Source organism: Heloderma suspectum, chromosome 1 (genome assembly GCF_057233095.1).
Source record: "Heloderma suspectum isolate Gila_16-S chromosome 1, 16-S_ref, whole genome shotgun sequence".
Lineage (NCBI taxonomy): Eukaryota > Metazoa > Chordata > Lepidosauria > Squamata > Helodermatidae > Heloderma > Heloderma suspectum.
This window is the reverse complement of record NC_139458.1, coordinates 33549204-33569942: the sequence shown is the minus strand read 5'-3', so window position 1 is coordinate 33569942 and position 20739 is coordinate 33549204. Positions and strand designations below refer to the sequence as shown.

General features: G+C 46.6%; 1 protein-coding gene across 2 annotated transcripts in view; it reads left to right on the top strand.

Annotated features, from left to right (window-relative positions):
• The window catches only part of UNC79 (unc-79 subunit of NALCN channel complex), a 222922-nt gene that overhangs the window by 153372 nt on the left and 48811 nt on the right, over positions 1-20739 (top strand). For both annotated transcript variants that reach the window (XM_084840226.1, XM_084840236.1), the window contains 5 exons: positions 4216-4328; positions 4432-4517; positions 7624-7797; positions 9251-9319; positions 13124-13234. In XM_084840226.1, the coding sequence (XP_084696352.1) occupies positions 4216-4328; positions 4432-4517; positions 7624-7797; positions 9251-9319; positions 13124-13234 (553 nt within the window). The remainder of the gene's footprint in view (positions 1-4215; positions 4329-4431; positions 4518-7623; positions 7798-9250; positions 9320-13123; positions 13235-20739) is intronic.

The window sequence follows — 20739 nt, the reverse complement described above, 5'->3', positions numbered from 1 at the left end:
GGCAGTGCAAAAGATAAGATCTAACGTGGTAATTATGGCTTGTTCATGCGTGTGATGCCAGTTGATGCTGCAGACAATAGCCCTATTTAGGCATAGTACTTCTGTGTTTAATCAACACCAGAGGGGGGAGAGCAAGGACAGGCATACTAGCTGTGTTTCCCCATCACTCACCACAAGCAGGAGGGACACTTCAATGGAAAATCCGGTTTCTACAATGCACAGAGAGCCTACATGAGTAGAAATGGCTCCCTGCTGCAAAAGTGATCTCTCCAACTTGTGGAGGGCGATAAGGATGGCGACAGAGGGGGCAGAGCCATCATCCTTTTTTATTTATTTATTTTATTATTTAATTTATTAATCGCCCATCTGGCTGGTCGCCCAGCCACTCTGGGTGATGTACAACATACAATAAAACAATAAAATTCTACAATAAAAACATTTTCTAAAATATCCTAACCCACCCCAAATGCCTGCCTGAACAGCCACGTTTTTAATGCACGACGGAAGCTCATTAAAGAGGGGGCATGATGGAGTTCCCTAGGGAGGGAGTTCCACAGAGTGGGGGCCACTACAGAAAAGGCCTTCTCCCTCATCCCCACCAGTCTAGCTGTCCTGGCTGATGGGACAGAGAGAAGGCCATCCGAGGCTGATCTTGTTAAGCGGCCTGTCTGGTGCTGCTGGAGGCGCTCCTTAAAACCATATAGGGTTTTAAAGGTCAAAACCAACACCTTGAATTTGGCCCAGAAAACAACTGGTAACCAGTGCAACTCCTTCAGCACTGGAGTGATGTGATCTCGCCGGCGGCTGCCTTTAATCAGGCGAGCCGCTGCATTCTGTACCAGCTGCAGCTTCCGAACTGTCTTCAAGGGTAACCCCACGTAGAGCGCATTACAGTAGTCTAAACGAGAGGAGACCAGGGCATGTACTACCGATGGGAGCAAATGGTCGGGAAGGAAAGGGCGCAGCCGCCGTATCAGATGGAGTTGATACAGTGGTGTCCGGCTCACAGCTGACACCTGAGCCTCCATGGACAGCTGGGAGTCCAAAATGACCCCCAGGCTGTGGACCTGGTCTTTCAAGGGTAGCTGTACCCCATTCAACACCAGGTCAACATCCCCTAGCCTCCTCTTGTCTCCCACCAAAAGTACCTCGGTCTTGTCAGGGTTCAGCTTCAGCCTATTCCTCCCCATCCAGCCACTCACCATCTCCAGACATTTGGACAGGGATTCTACGGCCAACCTTGGTGAAGATTTGAATGAGAGGTAGAGCTGTGTGTCATCCGCATATTGATGACACTGCACCCCAAACCTCCTGATGATAGCCCCCAGCGGCTTCAAATAGATGTTAAATAGCATCGGGGAGAGGATGGAACCCTGTGGCACCCCACAAGTGAGTGGCCACGGGTCCGAAACCTCCTCTCCCAGTGCTACCCTCTGGTACCTGCCGGAGAGGAAGGACCGGAACCACCGCAATACGGTGTCTCCAATGCCCAACCCCTCCAGGCGGTCCAGGAGGATACCGTGGTCAACGGTATCAAAAGCCGCTGAGAGGTCGAGGAGAACAAGGAAGGAGCATTCACCCCTATCCAGAGCCCTCCTCATATCATCTACCAAGGCGACCAAGGCAGTTTCGGTCCCATGCCCAAGCCTGAAGCCCGACTGAAATGGGTCTAGATAATCAGTTTCTTCCAAGTGTGCCTTCAACTGCACCGCCACCACCCGCTCAGTCACCTTGCCCAAAAATGGCAGATTTGAGACTGGGCGAAAGTTGTTCAGAACTTGAGGATCCAAGGAGGGCTTCTTTAAGAGCGGTCTTATCACTGCCTCCTTGAGGGCTGATGGCATCACTCCCTCCTCAAGGGAGGCGTTCACCACCGCCCTGATCCCCTCACCCAGTCTCTCTCTGCAGCCCATAATGAGCCAAGATGGGCAAGGATCAAGTAAGCAGGTGGTCGGCCTTACAGATGAAAGCACCTTGTCCACTTCATCAGGAGGAAGAAGCTGGAACCAATCCCACAAAACTGGTTTGCCACAGGCCGCCTCTTGCTCACTAACTGTAACTCTTGCCCTCGCTCTAACCCCCCAAAATGTTGATTAAGCATGGATTGTCTAAATAGGACTTTTGTGCGGTGGCCATGTGTAAGCCAGCCCTAAGTCTGTGCTGATGTGCAATTTGGGGCCAGCTGGGCATCGGATGTGTCCGTGTGTTTATCTAGTTCTCTGATTCCTGCTCTGGATGGAATCCTCTTTATACTGTACATGGCTGTTTCAAATTTAATGGGCCCTATTTATGTGGTTGAAAAACGCCTCCACATGGTGGCACTCCAGGCTGAGTTCGTAACCTTTCAAAACAGCTCAAACCATTTGAATGCACCCCGTCAAACAGAGAGTCTCCATGTTGGTGCAAGTGGCAGCTGCCATTCTGGATGGCGGCTACCACTTGAACCAACAATATTACAGAGATACAATAATACAGAGTGCAGCAAGAAAACAGAGACCCTCCCAATCTAATTGGGCAGGGGTGAATCATTTTCAGATTTTATGACTCCTGGTCTGGGGCACCACCACACAATGGAATTCTAGTGAATGCTGCCCCTTCAGCAGGAAGTCCAGATAAAAGTCTGCTCGCTCGCACTCTGTGTGTGTGTGTGTGTGTGTGTGTGTGGGAGAGGGACAGCAATAATGGTGTTTCTGTACTTTATCTTACGGTCAGTCAATTTCAGCTCCCATGTGTCTCCCCCAGCTTGCAAGGTAGTATGCCAAGCCCCTAGAGCAGGTTTTGTATTTTCTTCTCCATAGGGAGGATCCAGAAACAAGGTTTGGATGTAAACAGAACTTCACTTTATTTCTAAACCCTCCATTTCGATCTGTCTTTTTTTTTCTCACATCCTCCTTCCTCCCCTTTCTCTCTCTTCCATCCTACTGTTTTCCCCTCCTCCTGGGACCCTCAAGGGACAAACTTCTTCATAATTCAAAATAAGGAAGTGCATATACAACTATTACAATAGAACAGCAGGGCTGAAGAACCTTAGGCCTGGAAGCCAAAAGCGGCTCTCCTGGGTCCTAAACTGGCCCTTGGGTTTCCAGATGGACCCGCTCCCTATCCCACCACCTACTGTTTGTTTGGTGGGGTCCTGGCTTTGCGCATTTTCACCCAATCTGAAAGGTTGAAATGCCTCATGTAAGGCTGATTTGCTGGCAGGAAGACCCTCAAGCTAAAATATGCTGCTGGTGGTCTTGTTTTGCCTTTGGCTCCACCCACCACTGGAATGTGGCTCCTGGGAGCTTTTCCAAAATGGAGCCCGGCCCTCGGGCTGAAAGAGGTTCGACACCCTGGCCTAGGTGTGTGCGTGTGAGTTCATCACTCATCAGCAGTGACCCCATGACCACTATTGAATAGGTGCCTGTGTGTCACGTGTGCAATCCCCATTCTAGACAATCCCTCCAAAGAACAATGACCTGAGTGGCAGGAGAAAGAACAGCATTTTTAGCAACAGTATGTTATGACTTGCACAGTGGGAAAACTTGAATCCGATGCAACTATTTGAATGTTGGTTCTGCAATAAACTGATTGTCCAGAAACGCCCGTTTAAAAATAAAATACCATCTGGTCTAATATAAAGCTGAGTAAATTCAGTCTTGTGGGATCTATTTTGTTTTTTGTTTTTTTACTAGAAACCAGAGATCCTCCAACCAGAGCTAGATGCAAAAGACAGGCACTTCGAATTTAAAGATTTGAGCCCAGGAATTTGTTTTGAATACCAGAACTGAACTGAGCTCACACAGTCCTTCATCTATTCCTGATTACCCCAAATTTCCTTCATTTCAGTATAATTTGGTGGGAAGGGGTCATTTTGTCACTGTTGCTTGGGAGTCAGAAATTGTTGCCGATCTAATTCAGATCATCCAAATCCCAATCTACCTTCTGTCCACCCCTGCTCTGCTACAAAGTACTCATCTCTGTATTGCCGGTTTTGTTCTTTGAAACCAAGATGTCAAGATTAAGACTTGAAAATAAATGTAACTGTTCAAATGTTCTAAAGGAGTATTGTCATCCCCCCCCCCAACAGTTACTCTTTTTACTCCACAACATATTCACTAAAGGAATTCCTACTAGACAGATAGAAGTGGGTCATGCTTGAGTCTTTCATCATTGGGTATGCTAGTAGAGTCATGGCATCGCTCTCTGACTCTATTCCTTTACTTTGCTCCCCAGCATGATGATCCCAGGAAATGCTGCGGGCGTGGCCAAGCAGTTTCTCCGCTGTGTTTTCCATCAGCTGGCTCCCAATGGTATATTTCCCCAGCTGTTCCAGAGCAACATCAAAGGTAAGGTGCAATGCTTGTGATTTGTTTCTGCCATTCTCCATCACCTCCATGCTGAAATCTTGTTGTAAAAAATGGTGTGTGTGGTGTTGTTGTTTTTTTGCAGATGGAGGTTTTTTACGGACCTTGGCCACATCTCTTATGGATTTCAGTGAACTGAGCTCCATAGCTGCCTTGAGCCAGCTCCTAGAGGTTGGTCTACCATCAGATTAACTTTCAATTTGTGTTAATCACCCCCGCTCCCCGATGTATCTTATACCCTCTCATCTCACATGCCTGCCTTTCCCAGTTTGCTCTCCTAGGGTGGAGCTCAAACCGCTCATTCCATTTCATTTGGTGTAGAGTAGGGGTGAGCGACCTCAGCCCTATGGCCGCATGTGGCCCTTGGCCCAATTTCATGTGGCCCTCAGACTAATTTTAAAACCTCTGTGCAAGCCAGCAATTGAAATTTTTGCAAGAGCAATCTTTCGTTTGCCCAGCAGCCTGCTCAGCAGGGAGGAAGAAGGAGCAGGAGAGAAAGGGATGTCAGAAAAAGAGAGAGAGAAAAGGGAGTGGCAGAAAGAAAGAAAGAAAGAAAGAGAGAGAGAGAGAGAGAGAGAGAGAGAGAGAGAAAGAAAGAAAGAAAGAAAGAAAGAAAGAAAGAAAGAAAGGGTTGACAGAGGGAGGGGAGAGAGAGAGAGAGAGCATGCAAGCATGTGGCCTCTGACAGATTACCATCAGGTGTATATAGCCCACAACAACCCCCCCCCCCGCCCCGACTCTTGCAAATTGTCACTAATTTTCATTTGGGACTGCACAAGACCCAAACGAACATGCTACCCCTAAAGGGATAGCTCAGGGATTGCATAGCTTTCTCTAGAGTTGCCTGAGGTGTGTTTTTTTTTGCAAATTCCAGCACTAGCTAACCTGATCTGCACCTCCGAGACTAATATTAAGAGTGGAACTTAGAGTGCAATCTTGTACATATTTACTCAGAAGTATGTCCCATTGAGTTCAATGAAACTTGCTTCCAGAGACGCATGTATAGCATTGCAGCCTGAGGGTTGAATCCAATGTTAGTCTGACTTAAAGTAGACCCTTTGAAATGAATGGGATTTAAGTTAGGACTTTATCCTTAGTTATCTACTTTCCAAATGTTCCAATACAATTTTCAGTTCAAACAAGAGATAAAAATACATTTAAAATGCATATTTTGAGAGACAATACAGTCCGATACACATAGTGGTGACAAAAGATGAGGTTCTCAACCTTATTGAGAAATTGAAAGCAAATAAATCACCAGGCCCAGATGGTATCTATCCTAGAGTTCTCAAAGAACTCAAATATGAAATTACTGATCTCCTAACCAAAATATGCAATATGTCCCTAAGATCAGCCTCTATATTAGAAGACTGGAAGATGGCCAATGTAACAAAATTTTTTAAGAAGGGTTCCAGGAGGGATTTGGGAAATTACAGGCCGGTTAGCTTAACATTTGTTCCAGGTAAATTGGTTGAAGGCATTATTAAAGATAAAATTAGTAAGCATATAGAAGGACAAGCCTTGCTGAAAAAGAATCAACACAGCTTCCACAAAGGTAAGTACTGTTTCACTAACCTTTTAGAGTTCTTTGAGAGTGTCATTAAACATGTAGACAGGGGCGATCCTGTAAATGTTGTTTACTTGGACTTCCAGAAGGCTTTTGACAAAGTCCCTCACCAAAGACTACTGAGCAAACTTAGCAGTCATGGAATAAGAGGAGAGGTCCTCTTATGGATCAGTAACTGGTTAAAGACCAGAAAGCAGAGAGTAGGAATAAATGGTAAATTCTCCCAATGGAGGGAAGTAAATAGTGAGGTACCACAAGGATCTGTATTAGGACCAATGCTTTTCAACCTGTTCATAAATGATCTGGAATTAGGAGTGAGCAATGAAGTGGCCAGGGTTGCTGATGACACCAAATTATTTAGGGTGGTTAAAACAAAAAGGGATTGTGAAGAGCTCCAAAGGGATCTTTCCAGACTGGGAGAATGGGCATCTAAATGGCAAATGCAAGTGTAAAATGATGCATATTGGGGCAAAAAATCCCAACTTCAAGTATAACCTGATGGGATCTGAGGTAGCGGTGACTGATAAAGCAAGATACCTTGGGGTTGTGGTGGACAGCTCAATGAAAAAGTCAACCCAGTGTGCAGCTGCTGCAAAAAAAGGCAAACTCCATATTAGGCATAATTAGAAAAGGAATTGAGAATAGAACTGCCAATATCATACTGCCCTTATACAAATATATCGCTTGGAACACTGTGTACAGTTCTGGTCACCACACCTAAAAAAAGATATTGTAGAACTGGAAAAAGTGCAGAAAATGGAAACAGGACAGAATGGACTTACAAGTGAACCCATGCAAAGGTGACATTGACTGGAAATTGCTGGTTTGCCCAACCACCACTAGGTCCTTCTTTCCAGGGCTGGAGAGCATTCTTTTGAATGCTGACAAACAAAAAAAGGTCATTCACACAAGACATAATGAATTTTTGGAATTAACTTCTGCAAGTCGCAGCGATGGCCTCTAGCTTGGATGGCTTTGATAAGACAAATTTGTGCAACAGCTAAAAAAGCCTCCTCTGGCCAGAGGCAGCACGGCACTGAATACCAGTCACTGGGGACAAAGTCAGGCGAGGGCTGTTGCCTTTGTTCCCTGGTTGAGGGATTCCTGGAAGTATCCCATTGGCCACTGTTAGAAACAGGATGCTGGAATAGATGGACTTTCCAGTATGGCTGTTCTTGTGTTCTCATAACTTAGCCTTCGCTAATCTGGAGACCTCCAGATGCTTCGGACTTCAATACCCATCAGTCCCAGCCAGCAAGGGCAATGGTCAGGCATGCTGGGACTCGTAATCCCAAACATCTGGAGGGCATCAGGTTGGGGGTGGTTGTAGAAGAGCCATACTGGAAGGTCCGTAGGTGCACAAATATACATTCTCATCTAATTATAATATAATTGGATATAGATGTATTTCTGTGCAGCTATGGACCTTCCAGAATGGCTCTTCTTATGTTCTTATAACTGGATGAGAATGTATATATCATAGATATACATTAATCTTTCCCCCTCCCTTTATTCTTATGAATATTTAACATATACCCTATTATCAGTGGAACAGAAAACTAATACATTTTGTAATTTATTTCTGGAAGGAAGTGGAAATCCGATTCTTGGATATGGTCCTTACGATGTATAATTTTTGAAAATACTCCCTGCCACCTTAATCTTTTATTGTTGTTGTTGAATTGCTTATTTATTTACTTATCTTCTTAGGGCTTAAACACCAAAAAGAATTTGCCAGCAGGGGGCGCAATGTTACGCTGCTTGGAAAATGTTGCGACTTTTATGGAAGCTTTGCCGATGGATTCCCCAAGCAGCCTCTGGACCACCATCAGCAACCAGTTCCAGACTTTCTTTACGAAACTGCCTTGTGTTTTGCCTCTTAAGGTACAGTGTGAGCAATCTCAGGTTCAGCCCCTGGCACCTCCAGGTAGGGCTGGGAAAGATTCCTAGCTGAAACCCTGGAGAGCTGCTGCCAGTCAGTATCGACCAAGGGTCTGACCTGGTATAAAGGGAGGTTCCTATGTTCCTGCGCAGTCTCCTATATGTATGCGCTTTGGTTCAGTGCTTACAGACTGTATCCAACAAGGACAATTTACTAACTTTTCTCATATATACCATTATGCAACCGGAGGCTTCTGGCTTTGCACTGTAGTCTGGGAAACAACATATGAAGCCAGTTAAATTCACACACTCTTCTGAGTTAATGACAAGACACCTCCCATTTGCTGCCGTGATTGTATTAATCGATCCTACACTCTGTGGGGAAGGCTCTTCATCATCTACTTTAAATTTAAAATAAGCATACGATATTGCTGGGAAGCCATTACCAAACTGCTCTAAATTATCCTTAATATAGTCATATTTTTTTGCTTCTTTCTGTTTTCCTGGGAAATGCCAGTCAGGACCAATGTCTTGCTCAAAATGTGGTTTTCCGTGGAAATTGCCGTGTCTCAGGCAGCACCCGGTGCAGCGGAGCAAAAGGCAGACCCCAGCGCCACAAGGCTGGCTGTGCTACCACCACAGCGGATGTGGCTCATCTTGGGGCCGGTGGCACCGCCTGGAGCTCTGGGCCCACATTTGTACTGGGTGGTGTCATTAACAAGGTGGTGCCACCCAGTATATGTGCGGGGGCTGGGAGCTCCCTGGCACTGTTGCCAGGTCACTGGGGGCAGGCCAGCTGCAACATCAAGCAGAGCTCCTGGCCCATGTACATGTATGCTGGCCAATGCTGCCATGCTAATTATTATTATTAATGTTGTTGTTGTTGTAACATTTATATCCCACCAAGGTGGCTTACGTGATCCTCCTCCCCCTCTCCATTTTATCCTCACAACATTCCTGTAAGGGAGGTTAGGCTAAGAGTCAGTGACTGGCCCAAAGTCATCCAGTGAGCTTCATGGCCGAGTGGGGCTAGAACCCAGATCTCCTGAGTCCCAGTCCAACACTCTAAGCGCTACACCACAACTTGCTCTCACATCCTGTTAATGATGCCACCCCTGCCCCCAGCGTGCATGGTGGTATCGTTGACATGGTGGTGCCAGCCAGTACACGCGCCCCCTCGCTGGGAGTAGAGATGTACGAGAATTTCATTCTTGTTCGCAAATCATGAGAATATGTCTCATTTGCAAACCCAAACATGGACAGGAGCACAATTCTCCAGAAATGTTTGCAATTTCCTGAGCTTTCATTTGTGTTCAGAAGTGCGCAATTATGCGCACGCACAGACCCCAATCCTCATTTTCACGCTTTAACTTGTGGGGGGAAATGTGCATTTTGGGTAGCATTTTCAAAGAGCAGTTCTCTAACCCTTTTCTATCTCCTCCCACTTTATCTCCAGTGTTCTTTAGATTCCAGTTTAAGAATAATGATCTGCTTGCTGAAGATACCTACGAGCAGTGCTGCCAGGGTAAGCTCCAAGATGTTCAAACCTCTCTTATTTCTCATCATTATCACAGGTTTCTTTCCTTATTCTTAGCAAGAAGAGTATTATCACTGAGTGAAACTGTGCAGTGCCAGGCTGGATGGGAGCTCTCGGAATCTAGGTTACATTAACGTATGGGAGAGATTACATTTATTATGTGGGTGGGAATTTATATCTTCTTAAGGAGTCAGATTTTTAAAAAATCAGCACGAGAAGACTTTTCTAGAGCCTGATGCTGCTGTACACAAGTCTGTTGTTGTTCAGTCGTTAAATCATGTCCGACTCTTCGTGACCCCATGGACCATAGCACTCCAGGCCTTCCTGTCCTCCGCCCTCTCCCGGAGTGTGCTCAAGTCCATATTCATTGCATCGGTGATGCTATCTAGCCATCTCATCCTCTGCCGTCCCCTTCTCCTTTTGCCTTCAATCTTTCCCAGCACCAGGGTCTTCTCCAGGGAGTTTTCTCTTCGTATTAGGTGGCCAAAATATTTGAGCTTCAGCTTCAGGATCTGTCCTTCCAATGAGCACTCAGGGTTGATTTCCTTTAGAATTGACTGATTTGACCTCCTTGCTGTCCAGGGGACTCGTAAGAGTCTTCTCCAGCACCACAGTTCGAAGGCATCCATTCTTCGGCGCTCAGACTTCCTTATAGTCCAGCTCTCACAGCCATACGTTGCTACTGGGAAAACCATAGCTTTGATTATTGAGACAGAAGCAAGTACAGCTTTTGGGCAGCACTCAGCATAGTGGGGCAAATGCTGGGTCTCTGGCATGGCCAACGGCCACCAGGCTGCCTGCACTATTACCTCAGCTGATGTGAGCACTAAGGGAGCTGAGTGGAGCTCTGGGCCCGCACAGCCTGTGTGTACTGGTTGGTGTCGTTCACAAGCTGGCTGGGAGTGCCACGTGGCAGTGCTGCCAAGCCACCAGGGGCTGGGAGTGGGACAGGCCAGTTTCAGCGTGAAGCAGAGCTCTTGACCCTCATGCACAGACTGGCTGGTGCAGCAATATTCAAAGGAGACTCCCTTTCCTGAGACTTTTTGATTCCTGGTTTATTGAATAACTAGTGGCTGGTTCACAAATGCACATAGCTCACTTGATGACTCGCGACCGACTTTGGGAACTGACTTCATTGAAAAGCGTTGCATTTGGGGTGATGTGAAGCGATAACGAGTGTTTCCTTCCAACGGTTGCCTTGCGATGGCTCAGTCATCCATGAAAGCCGCTACTTATCATTTATTTATTTATTTAGGATGCAATCCTACGCGGATGGGGCCGCGGTGGCTTAGGGGGCCGTGGTGGCTTAGGGGCCACGGTGGCTTAGTGGTTAAGATGCTGAACTGCAGACTGGAAGGTCGGCAGGTCAGCAGTTCGAGACCCGGGTGCTGCGTGACCGAGTGAGCTCCCGTCTTCAGTCCCAGCTTCTGCCAACCTAGCAGTTCGAAAGCAAGAAATTGCAAGTAGATAAATAAGTACCACCTCGGTGGGAAAGGTAACAGCGTTCCGTGCACCTCGGTGTTCAGTCATGCCGGCCACATGACCACGGAAGCATCTTCGGACAGCGCTGTCTCTTCAGCTTAGAAATGGAGATGAGCACCACACCCTAGAGTCGGACACGACTGGTTGGGGACACCTTTACCTTTACCTTTTTACCTACGCGGATAGGCGGCTGCCTCCGAACTCGGAGGTGACTGCCTATCCAATGCAGGGCAGGAGAAGCATGGAGGGGATTGTTCCTTCCGCACTTCTCTTGCCCTGCATTTTCGGCTAGATAGCCGAAATCAGCTGTCTAGCCGCGGGAGGGTGGAGTGGGGGAGGAAGCTGCCGGACAACACATAGGATGTGTTGTACCAGCCTTTCTGCCCTCCCTGCCCCGGAACACCCCCCGGCACACCCCGTTTTGGCTGTTCCGCGCTCCTCTTGTGAGCACAGAGCATGAGGCTGTTCCACGTTGCCTGTGAGGCAGCAAAGAAGGGGGGAGGAAGGTCGGTTCTCCAGAAACTGACCTTGGAGCACAAGCTCCAAGATCGGTTCCCGGAAACCGACGTATCCTATGGCCGTCTAGCTGCTGACTAGCGGCCATCGGATTGCTCCCTCCTCAACATATTTATATACTGCTTAATATAATAAAGGAATTTTCTTTTCTAAGGGAAATCCTATGGTCCCTAGACAGAGTCTGAGAAGGGCGAAAAACCTAGTATGGCCAAAATGCATAGCAGGAGCAGCGCAGAGGCGAAGGAACAGGAGCAGTGCGGAGGCCTGCAAGTTTGGAAGCTTACAGGCATCGCCATAGGATTGTGCCCTAACTGGTTTACACATATTAAAAATATTTCTATAGCACCTTTTAATCAGAGGCTCTCAAGACAATTTTTTTAAAAATAAAACCTGCTGTCACTTAACTTTAAAAGCTTAAAAGCAAAGCAACACAATTACAAACAAGAGCAGTAATCAACACATAAACAGTCAGAGAAAGCTAAGCCAAATAAAAATAAAAGGCAAATAGTGTGGGAGCCAATCTGATCCCACTGGGAAGGGAGTTCCACAGATGGGATGCCACCACAGAGAAGGCTCTGCCCTATGTTCCTACCAACCTAACTTCATTTGGTGAAGGAACACAGAGCAGGCCTTCAAAGCATGATTGTAAGGTATGGGCAGGTTCATATCATATTTGATGCTGCAGACATCAAACGATGATCATGCATGAATGAACTGGACCTAGAAATATAAGGATGGCTCTAACTTGGGGCTTGGGGGAAGGACCACAGCTTAGTAGTGACACATCTGCTTTCCATGTAGAAGGTCTCATGTTCAGTCCTTGGCATCTCCAGTTAGAAGGATTAGGTAGTAGGTGATTGGAGAGAACTTCTATCTGAAACCCTGGAGAGCCACTGCTAGTCAGAGTAGATAATACCAGGCTAGAGAGACAATTAGTCTGACCCAGTAGAGTATTTGCAGCTTCTTGTAGCTGCTGCAGCTACCTGTAACTGTTGCAACACCTTCAATCCCCAGAAGAAAATTGCAGGTGAAAAAATTATTCACAATGTGGAGTGGACAGGGAGATTTTTTTCCCTCTCTCTCTCATAATACTAGAATCCAGGGTCATCCCATGAAGCTAAATGGTGGGAGAGTCCGGACAAACAAAAGGAAATACTCCTCCACAGTGCATAGTCAAACTATGACATTTTCTTCCACAAGGTGAAGAGATGACCACCAACTTGGATGGCTTTAAAAGGGGATTAGACAAATTCCTGGAGGAGACGGCTGTCAATGGCTACTAGTCCTGATGGCGCTATGCTACCCGCAGGAACAGCTGCTGGAGATCACACGTGGGAGGATGCTGTTGCAATCATATCCTGCTTGTGAGCTTTTCAGAGGCACCTAGTTGGCCACTGTGACAACAGGATCCTGGATTAAATAGGCTATTGGTCTGATCTGGCTGGGCACTCTTCTTATGTTCTTACAAGATGTTTCTACCCATGCTGGTCCAAGCTCATCCACATCATTAGAAGTGGCCACTATGAGGAAGCAGCCTGCTATTCTAGTTTCCTGTGCTCACCCTGAGAGTATCCCAGGGGATAAGGTTCCTGCTTTTTCCTGGAACAGAAGTTTACTCAAGGCGCTGGCTGAGAAATCCCTGAGTCCAGCCATTGGAATACATCAGCTTGGACAGCTGCAACCTCTTTTGCGCCAAACAAAAAATAAAAAGTGAAGGCTTTGTTATGATGAAAGTGTTCCTTTTGCTGAAGGATGCAAATGTATTGACTTTCCCTCCATCTTCTTTCATTGCAGAGTCTGCTGGAACCATTTTCAAAATTGCTGAGTTTTGTCATTCAGAATGCCGTCTTCACCTTGGCATACTTGGTAGAACTGTGTGGTTTATGTCACAGAGCATTCACAAAGGTAATTAATGAGTCCGTGTTTTAAAAATGCCATTAAAAATTCAATGCCGTGAAAATAGGGACTACCCACCACCACCATCACAACACACACACACACAGAGTGAGAGTGAGAGAGAGAGAGATAATTGTTCCTTTTGACAGGGGTGGGCGGAAGGCAGAACTTCCAGGACCTCCTGCCAGCAAGGCCAGTGGTCAGAAATACTGGGAGATGAAGTCCAAAACATTTGGAGAACTACTTTCTGCCCACCCCTGTTCTAGTAGAACTGGAATTGAGGCAAACTCTATGATATCCACTAATTAAAATTTGTAGTGATGAATTTGTACAGCTGAAGCATTGACAAAAACCCTCAGAGAGGTTGTGCAAATATTATACATTACTTCTTCATTGCTGGATCTGAGGATAATTCAGTAACAGAAAGCAGGAATCCACCAGGAGTACTTGCACCCTACAAAATAAATATTAGGAGGTAGGAGCAGCAGCAGCAGTGGTAGCCGTATACCAGATTGCATTTATTTTTGGGGGGTAACGGTAGTGTGACCTGAGGTGAATACTGCAAAAGTGGAATGTGTACATTCCTGAGCAAAATAATGTATAAAATACAGTTTTGAAACCCTGCTATTCCAGAGGTTTTGTGGTCCATGGAGATGTGTTGATCACAGAATCATAGAATAGTAGGGTTGGAAGGGGCCTACAAGGCCATTGAGTCCAACCCCCATGCATTCCATGCATGCATGGAGTCCAACCCCCCCATGCAGTCCAACCCCCATGCAGTTGATGCAATCCTACTCCTGATATTGAGTTCAATAGGAAACAGGGGAAGAACATTGCATTTAGCTTTCTCATAGCACATTGCAAGTGTTCTAAGTAAGAACTTGAGGAGCCCTGCTGGATCAGACCAAGGGTCCACCTAGTCCAGCATTCTGTTCACACACTGGCCAACCAGCTGTCGACTGGGAACCCACAAGCAGGGCATGAGCACAACAGCTTTCACTGGTATAGATCACATTTATTTGCCCGAGTACTGAGGACCGTTGGGAAGGGTCCATCGCTCAGCAGCCTAGCTCAGGTTTGTGTACAGAGGGCTCCAGGGTTAATCCCTGGTGCCTCCACCATTAGGAAGATGAGGTAGCAGGTGATGGGAGAGATCTCTATCAGAGATCCACTGGCACTCAAAAGTATAGAATACTAGGCTGGATGGACAAATAGTCCCATTTGGTATAAGGCAGCTTTCTATATCCCCAGGACTATATGGGAAAGATTTCTTAGGGCATTTTGCACAGCCTTCCCTGGAAGCAGCAACCTTCTGGTTCACGTGTACCTGTTGACCTATGGAAAAAGCAAGAATGAGTCATTGTTTATCTGTCACATATGGACATCTTTCTGTGTGTGGCCAATCTTGCTATAGTGCGACTTCACTCTTTTGCCAATGAGCCACACATCCTCCTCTATCATCCCACATTTCAGAGGTCAGCCTTTTATAGCAGCAGCCAGCTATTTTTATCTAGTCCCCAGCGGCAGGGATCTCTCGAGCTTTTCATGTCTCTGCATGACTAGGGTCTCATGTCAATCTGATAGTTCCTTATCTCCCCCCCCCCCGCCCCCTTTTCAGGTCACCCATGTGATTTTTTTTTCCACTGCCTGTGTCACCTTCCACTGAGAATAGCTTTTTCTCTGTGCCATTGTAACCTAGGATCCTTGCAATTTCCTTCATCCTCAGTGGAAATCACATAGTAATGCTTTAGGGATTTCTTTTCTGTTGTATCCACTCAACCTGGACTCTCCAGATGAGACTCTTGACTGATAACTTTAGGTGTAGATGACGTCTCTGCTACAGCTTTTATAGTAGTGCATCAGGAACGTAGGAATCTGCCTTGTACCTGGTGAACATATTTGTCCTTCTACCCTGGTATTGTCTTCTCCTGGGGTCTGTGGGCACCACTGTGCTCCTTGACACCTCTCTTGGCAGCCACTGGGCTCCCTGCCCTGCCCTTCCAGATTTTTATTTTTTAAGATTTTAAAAATTATTTTTAAAATCTGGGGCACTGTCATGCTGCAAAGCTAAGTGCTGCCCCCCAGCACCATCTTTTTTGGGGCTCAAAAGAGGTTTTGTTGTCTGGGAGGTTTGACTCCACCTCTGCCTTATACTTAGGTTCCTGGGCAAGCTACTTTTCTTGAAGTCTCGCCAGTTTTCCTTCTGGGAAATTAGTGCTTTGTGACTGGGCATGCCCACCATGGCATCTATTTTATGAATGGACAAGCCCCCCATGGCAGCCATTTTGTGAGAGTGCCCACAACACTCTCAGAATTGCAGATGTGCCTACCAACTCAAAAAGATTGGGGACTTCTGGTCTATTCTGACCAGCAGTGGCTCTCCAGGGTCTCAGGCAGAAGTTTCACATCCCTTGCTGCCTGATCTTTTTAACTGGAAATCCTGGGGATTGAACCTGGAACCTTCTGCATGAAAATCGTTAGCTCTGTATTAGCTATGGTCCCTCCCCATATATGAAGTATTTCATCATCCTCATGCCGGCATCCTATGAGCATAATAAAATGGGCCACATCCTTGGGTGATGTACAGTGGGGTTAAACCCAACTAGCAACTTCACCCATGCATTTGGCTTCCCATGGACATGCTCATGTCACTACATATGAGCTGGAATAATTTACAACAGGTGCAATTCAGCCAAAGAGAACAAGGCATGGCAATGACCACTATTAGGCAAGTTCATGGAGGATAAGGCTATCTCACTGACTAGTCATGATGGCTCTATGCTGCCTCCAGGAACAGAGGCACCATGACTCTGAATTAGGGATGTACAAAACCCCCCTTACCTGGCTCCGCTGGGTTCTGCTGGGGGGGGGAGGTGCTCTGTCCCTCCCCCTGGAATCCTGGCTGGCCGGCTCCGCGGGTATTCCGCGGAGCCACCGGCCGGCTCCGCCAGCAGCCGGACATCCGGCCGCTGGCTAGCAGGGACGCAAATGGCGGCGGCCATAGCCGCCGCCGTTTGCGTCCCTGTATTCAGCCGTGATAGGCTATGTAAAGACTTACGTAGCCAATCACATCTGGGTTAAAAAACAAAACAAAAAAAAGCGTACACAAATGGCGGTGGCTACAGCCGCCGCCATTTGTGTTCCCTATTTTTGGTTGTCTTAGTCTTCGTAAATATTTACGTAGACTAAGACGGCAAAACTAAGGGGGAACGCAAATAGCGTAGCGGACACTATTTACGTTCCCCTTTATTTTCGTAAACTAAGATGGCTACGCTATTTGCATTCCCCCTTAGTTTCGCCGTCTTACTCTATCTAAATATTTACGTAGACTAAGACAACCAAAAATAGGGAATGCAAATGGCGGCGGCTGTAGCCGCCACCATTTGCGTACGCTTTTTTTTTTTTAACTCAGACGTGATAGGCTACATAAGTCTTTACGTAGCCTATCATGAATGGGGGAAAAAAAAGACTGCAAATGGCGGCAGCGGCAGCCGGTCGGAAAACCAGCCGCTGCCTCCACCGAAGCTACCGCTGGAGCCGCCACTGTCTGGAACATCCGCCCCAGGTAAGTCTCATCCCGGGGGGGATTCGCAGGGGGCGGGGTGGTGGTGGCAGGCCATTCCGCCACGGAGTTCGGGGGGCCGAATGCACTGGCATTCAGCCTCACCGAGATCCGTGGCAGAATTCTCTGACATCCCTACTCTGAATGCCAATTTCTGACAAACAACAGCACGAGAGGGCTCTTGCACTCCTGTCCTGCTTGTGGGCTTCCCAGAGGCATCTAGAGTGGCCGGGTGACTGTCCAGATGGGCGATTAAGAAATTTAATTAAAAAATAAATAGTCAGTTCCTGTGGGAAACAGGATGCTGGACTAGATAAGCCCTTGGTCTGATCCAGCAAGGCTTTTCTTAAGTTCTTCCTTTTCATTCCCATTGACTTCATGTCTTTAACGTTTAACTCTCTCTTGTAGAAATCAATGGAACTTTAAATGGGAGGGGGCAGAGGGGGACGCATCTCAAATTGGCCCTGCTCCATATGTGGAGGCAAGACTGGCATCTCCTATGGGCCGGGCAAATTCAACAATGGTATCTGTGGAATGCTGCTGTGCCAATGAAGCCCACAGGGCTAATCCTCGGCCAGAAAGGCAAGACATTTTTTCTTCCTCAGGGGAGGAGGTTATCCTGAGGCAGCTTGCTACTCCAGCTTGCTCCAGACGCAGGACCAGGCCAGTCAATGCAAATCCATTACGCTTCTGCTGGAGGAGACCGCACTGGGTTCCAGCAATAGGGACCTTCTGGAACACTTGCTTGTTTGTTCTATTTATAAGGTTGGATACTGACAGATCAGTAATGTTACTGCTTTGTTGTAATGTTTTAGATCAGAGGTAGGTGGGGAGCCTCTTTTCATTTGAGGGTCACATATTGGCAGTGGGTTGGGCCAAGCCAAAAGTTGACAGGCCACCCCTTCACTCACTCTCTCTAAGGTCCAAAGCACATGTCACTTTAAAGATGCAGCAAGCTGCTAGGCCTTTCCCCCCCTTTTTCACTTTAGCCTAAGCACAGGGGGCCTGATCTGGATGGGTAAGGGGGCTTGAACCCTCCCCCCGCCACACACACACACACACACACACACACACAGCAGTCCCAGTTTGGATTGGGGGCCCTCAATGCCTGCAGTTTATATTTGGATCACTGTTTGGCAATATATATTGCAGGCGTGGGGGGGCACCCTGATCCAGATCTGGACTGCAGTGGGAGAAAGGGTCAAAGCCCCCTTACTCACCATGCTAGGGTCCTGATCCAGATTGGGACCCCTGTGCTTACCCTAGAGTAAACCCCTGCATTTTCTCTAGAATAGGGGAGGAAAAGACATAGCTGCCTGTTACAACTTTCCCCCTGTTCTTCTCTCTTCCTTCCTGCGCGGCAGGCTGCCTGGGAAGGGACAGATCACTCTTGCCAGGGGTCTGAACTGATCACTTGCAGCGGGCTTCTCCCCACCCCAGCTTCCATTACTCCTATCTGTTTTAGCTTCCCACACCCTACCCTGTTTTTTCCCTCCCTCCCTCCTTCTCTCTGGCTAGGCTCCCCACACCTGCATGAAGTTAGGCTGAGGGCTTGCATCCAATCCTTCACTGCAGGTTACCCACCCCTGTTTTAGATGCCTGTTGTTGTATGATGCTTTGTGGAGTCCAAAGTGGCAAAGTTGGGTACAAATAAAATGAATAAAATAAAAGCAATCAGTTCTGGCTTTCCTATTCAGCTGATCTCCTTCTGTGTGGAGACATGCAAGCAAATGCTCGCAAAAGCTTGTTTTCAGATCGTGGGTCTTGTTGCAGGTTTCAGTCTCCAAAAGTGCCTATTCCTTCTGTCTGGATTCTAATGTCCATATTCTAATCTTACTTCCTGCACTTGGTTTAATATGGACAACTGTAGTGCTAACTATAGCCAAGAAGGTTGTCTTCTTAACCCTATGGAAGTGAAAAAGGGCTGTGCCTGATGAATGCAGAGTTCAGATGCCTGAGCTGGAGGCATGCTGGTTTTATGGGGGGAATGGCAGGAGAATAGATGATCAAATCCAAATCTTGAGCTTAACAAAAACTCCGTGACAGAGTGTGGAATACATGGGTTATGTGACTAGTGCAAAATTTGCTCTTTCGGACTAACATGTGATGAGTGGTCCACTTTTTCATTCATTTTCTTGCATTTTGATTTTCTTGTGTTTTCATTTTCTTTTTCATTCATTTTCTTGCATTTTCATTTTCTTGTGTTTTCATTTTCTTGCATTTTCATTTTCTTCATGTGATGAGCGGTCCGCTTTTTCATTCATTTTCTTTTTCATTCATTTTCTTGAGTTTTCATTTTCTTCACGTGATGAGTAGTCTGCTTTTTCATTCATTTTCTTGCATTTGTAACCATGGCATACAAAGAGAGCCAGATTGATACATGGTGTAGCCTGTATATATGTAATGATTCTACACAGTATCACAGGAGTGTTGAACCTCAGTCCTGCGGGCCACATCCAGCCTTCCTGGAGTCCCAATCCAGGGTTCCCCAAATGGCCACCTTCTTTCTACCAGACTTTGGTCGATTGGTGGTTTCCTGGCTTTTGCACCTTTTTTCTGATTCTAAAAGGTTGAAATACATCTCCTCTGGCTTGGTTGCCAACAATAAGAGCTTTAAGCTAAAATCCTGCTCCTTTTGCTTTTCACTCCAGTGCTTCGGCCTTCAGCTCCACCCACCACTGGAATGTGGCTCCCAAGAGCTTCTCCGAAATTGGATTCAGCACCCAGACTAAAAGAGGTTCAACACAACTGTAGTATTGGGTGTAACTGGAAACCTTAGCTTTTCAGTTTAATTTTTTAATAATCAGGGCTTCTAGTCCTCATGGTTATGGAAGAAAACCATGTAGGCAAAGTCTGCTGAAAGTTCAGAAAGTACTATTAATCCTGTATATTTTTCTTGCCAGGGCATGGGCCCTTACATGCATTACTGCCTGTTCAGCCTGTTAGGATTCTCCAGCAGCTGCCTTTCTGACCACAACAGCCATCTAACCCCAAATGTCTGTACTCTTCTACCTCCATTCACCCATTCATTTTCCCAAATACTTTGGAAAACCTGAATCTTAGAAATAGAATAGATTCCATGAAATCAATTCCATGTACCAATAATTCTCGTTGGAGAATTTGATTTGCTTCCCCTCTTTTTGGCCAATTTGTGACTACAGATGAAAATATGGCGTGAATGTGAAAAGTGCTTGCATTATCCACATCTGCTTTGATTTCAGGGTTTTTATTCTGTGGCTTGCCATTTACAGTGCTTCTGCTATATCTGTATTATCAGTAACTATATTAAGCATGCCTCATTAGGTTGTCATCTCTCCCAGAAAATAAGAGAGAATAATTGTTTTCATCTGAGAAAACTCCAGATCTATAAACTGTAGGGGCATCTGGAGGATATATCACAGGACAGCAAATTAGTTGGGGGGGGGGGTAGATGCACCTTCCCATGCTCAATGGAACAGAACAGCAGATGCCATTGCCACAATCCTCTGCAATAAAACATTCCCTTCTCTTGTGGGTTTGAAATCCTCTCTCCTATAGGGGATAGGAGCTATGCACAATTTGGACAGATGCATGAACATACACAGAAGGGACTAGGCTGTTGTAGTGCATGTTTCCCCTGAGAGAACTTAAAATGTTTGTGCTCTGTGAGGCAAAACATACCCCCCACTGGTTTTATTTTTCTTTCAACTTTATTTTGAGTAGATTTTTTAAATTCGTATCCTATTACTTAGATCCTAAGTTCTGTGAGCAGAACTCCTCTCATGGGATGAGCCCGCTGGTGGAAGGAGGGGGGACGGGATGTGATTTTCGCCAATTCCTCCTGCAGCTCCCTGTGCCCACCCAATTTTTTCCAAAGGGCTGTGGAGCGGGAGAGGAGGGAAGCATGGGAGGTATCACTGAGAGCTGCAGGGGAAGGGTAGAATTGGTGAACATGCTGTTGTCCCCCGTTCTG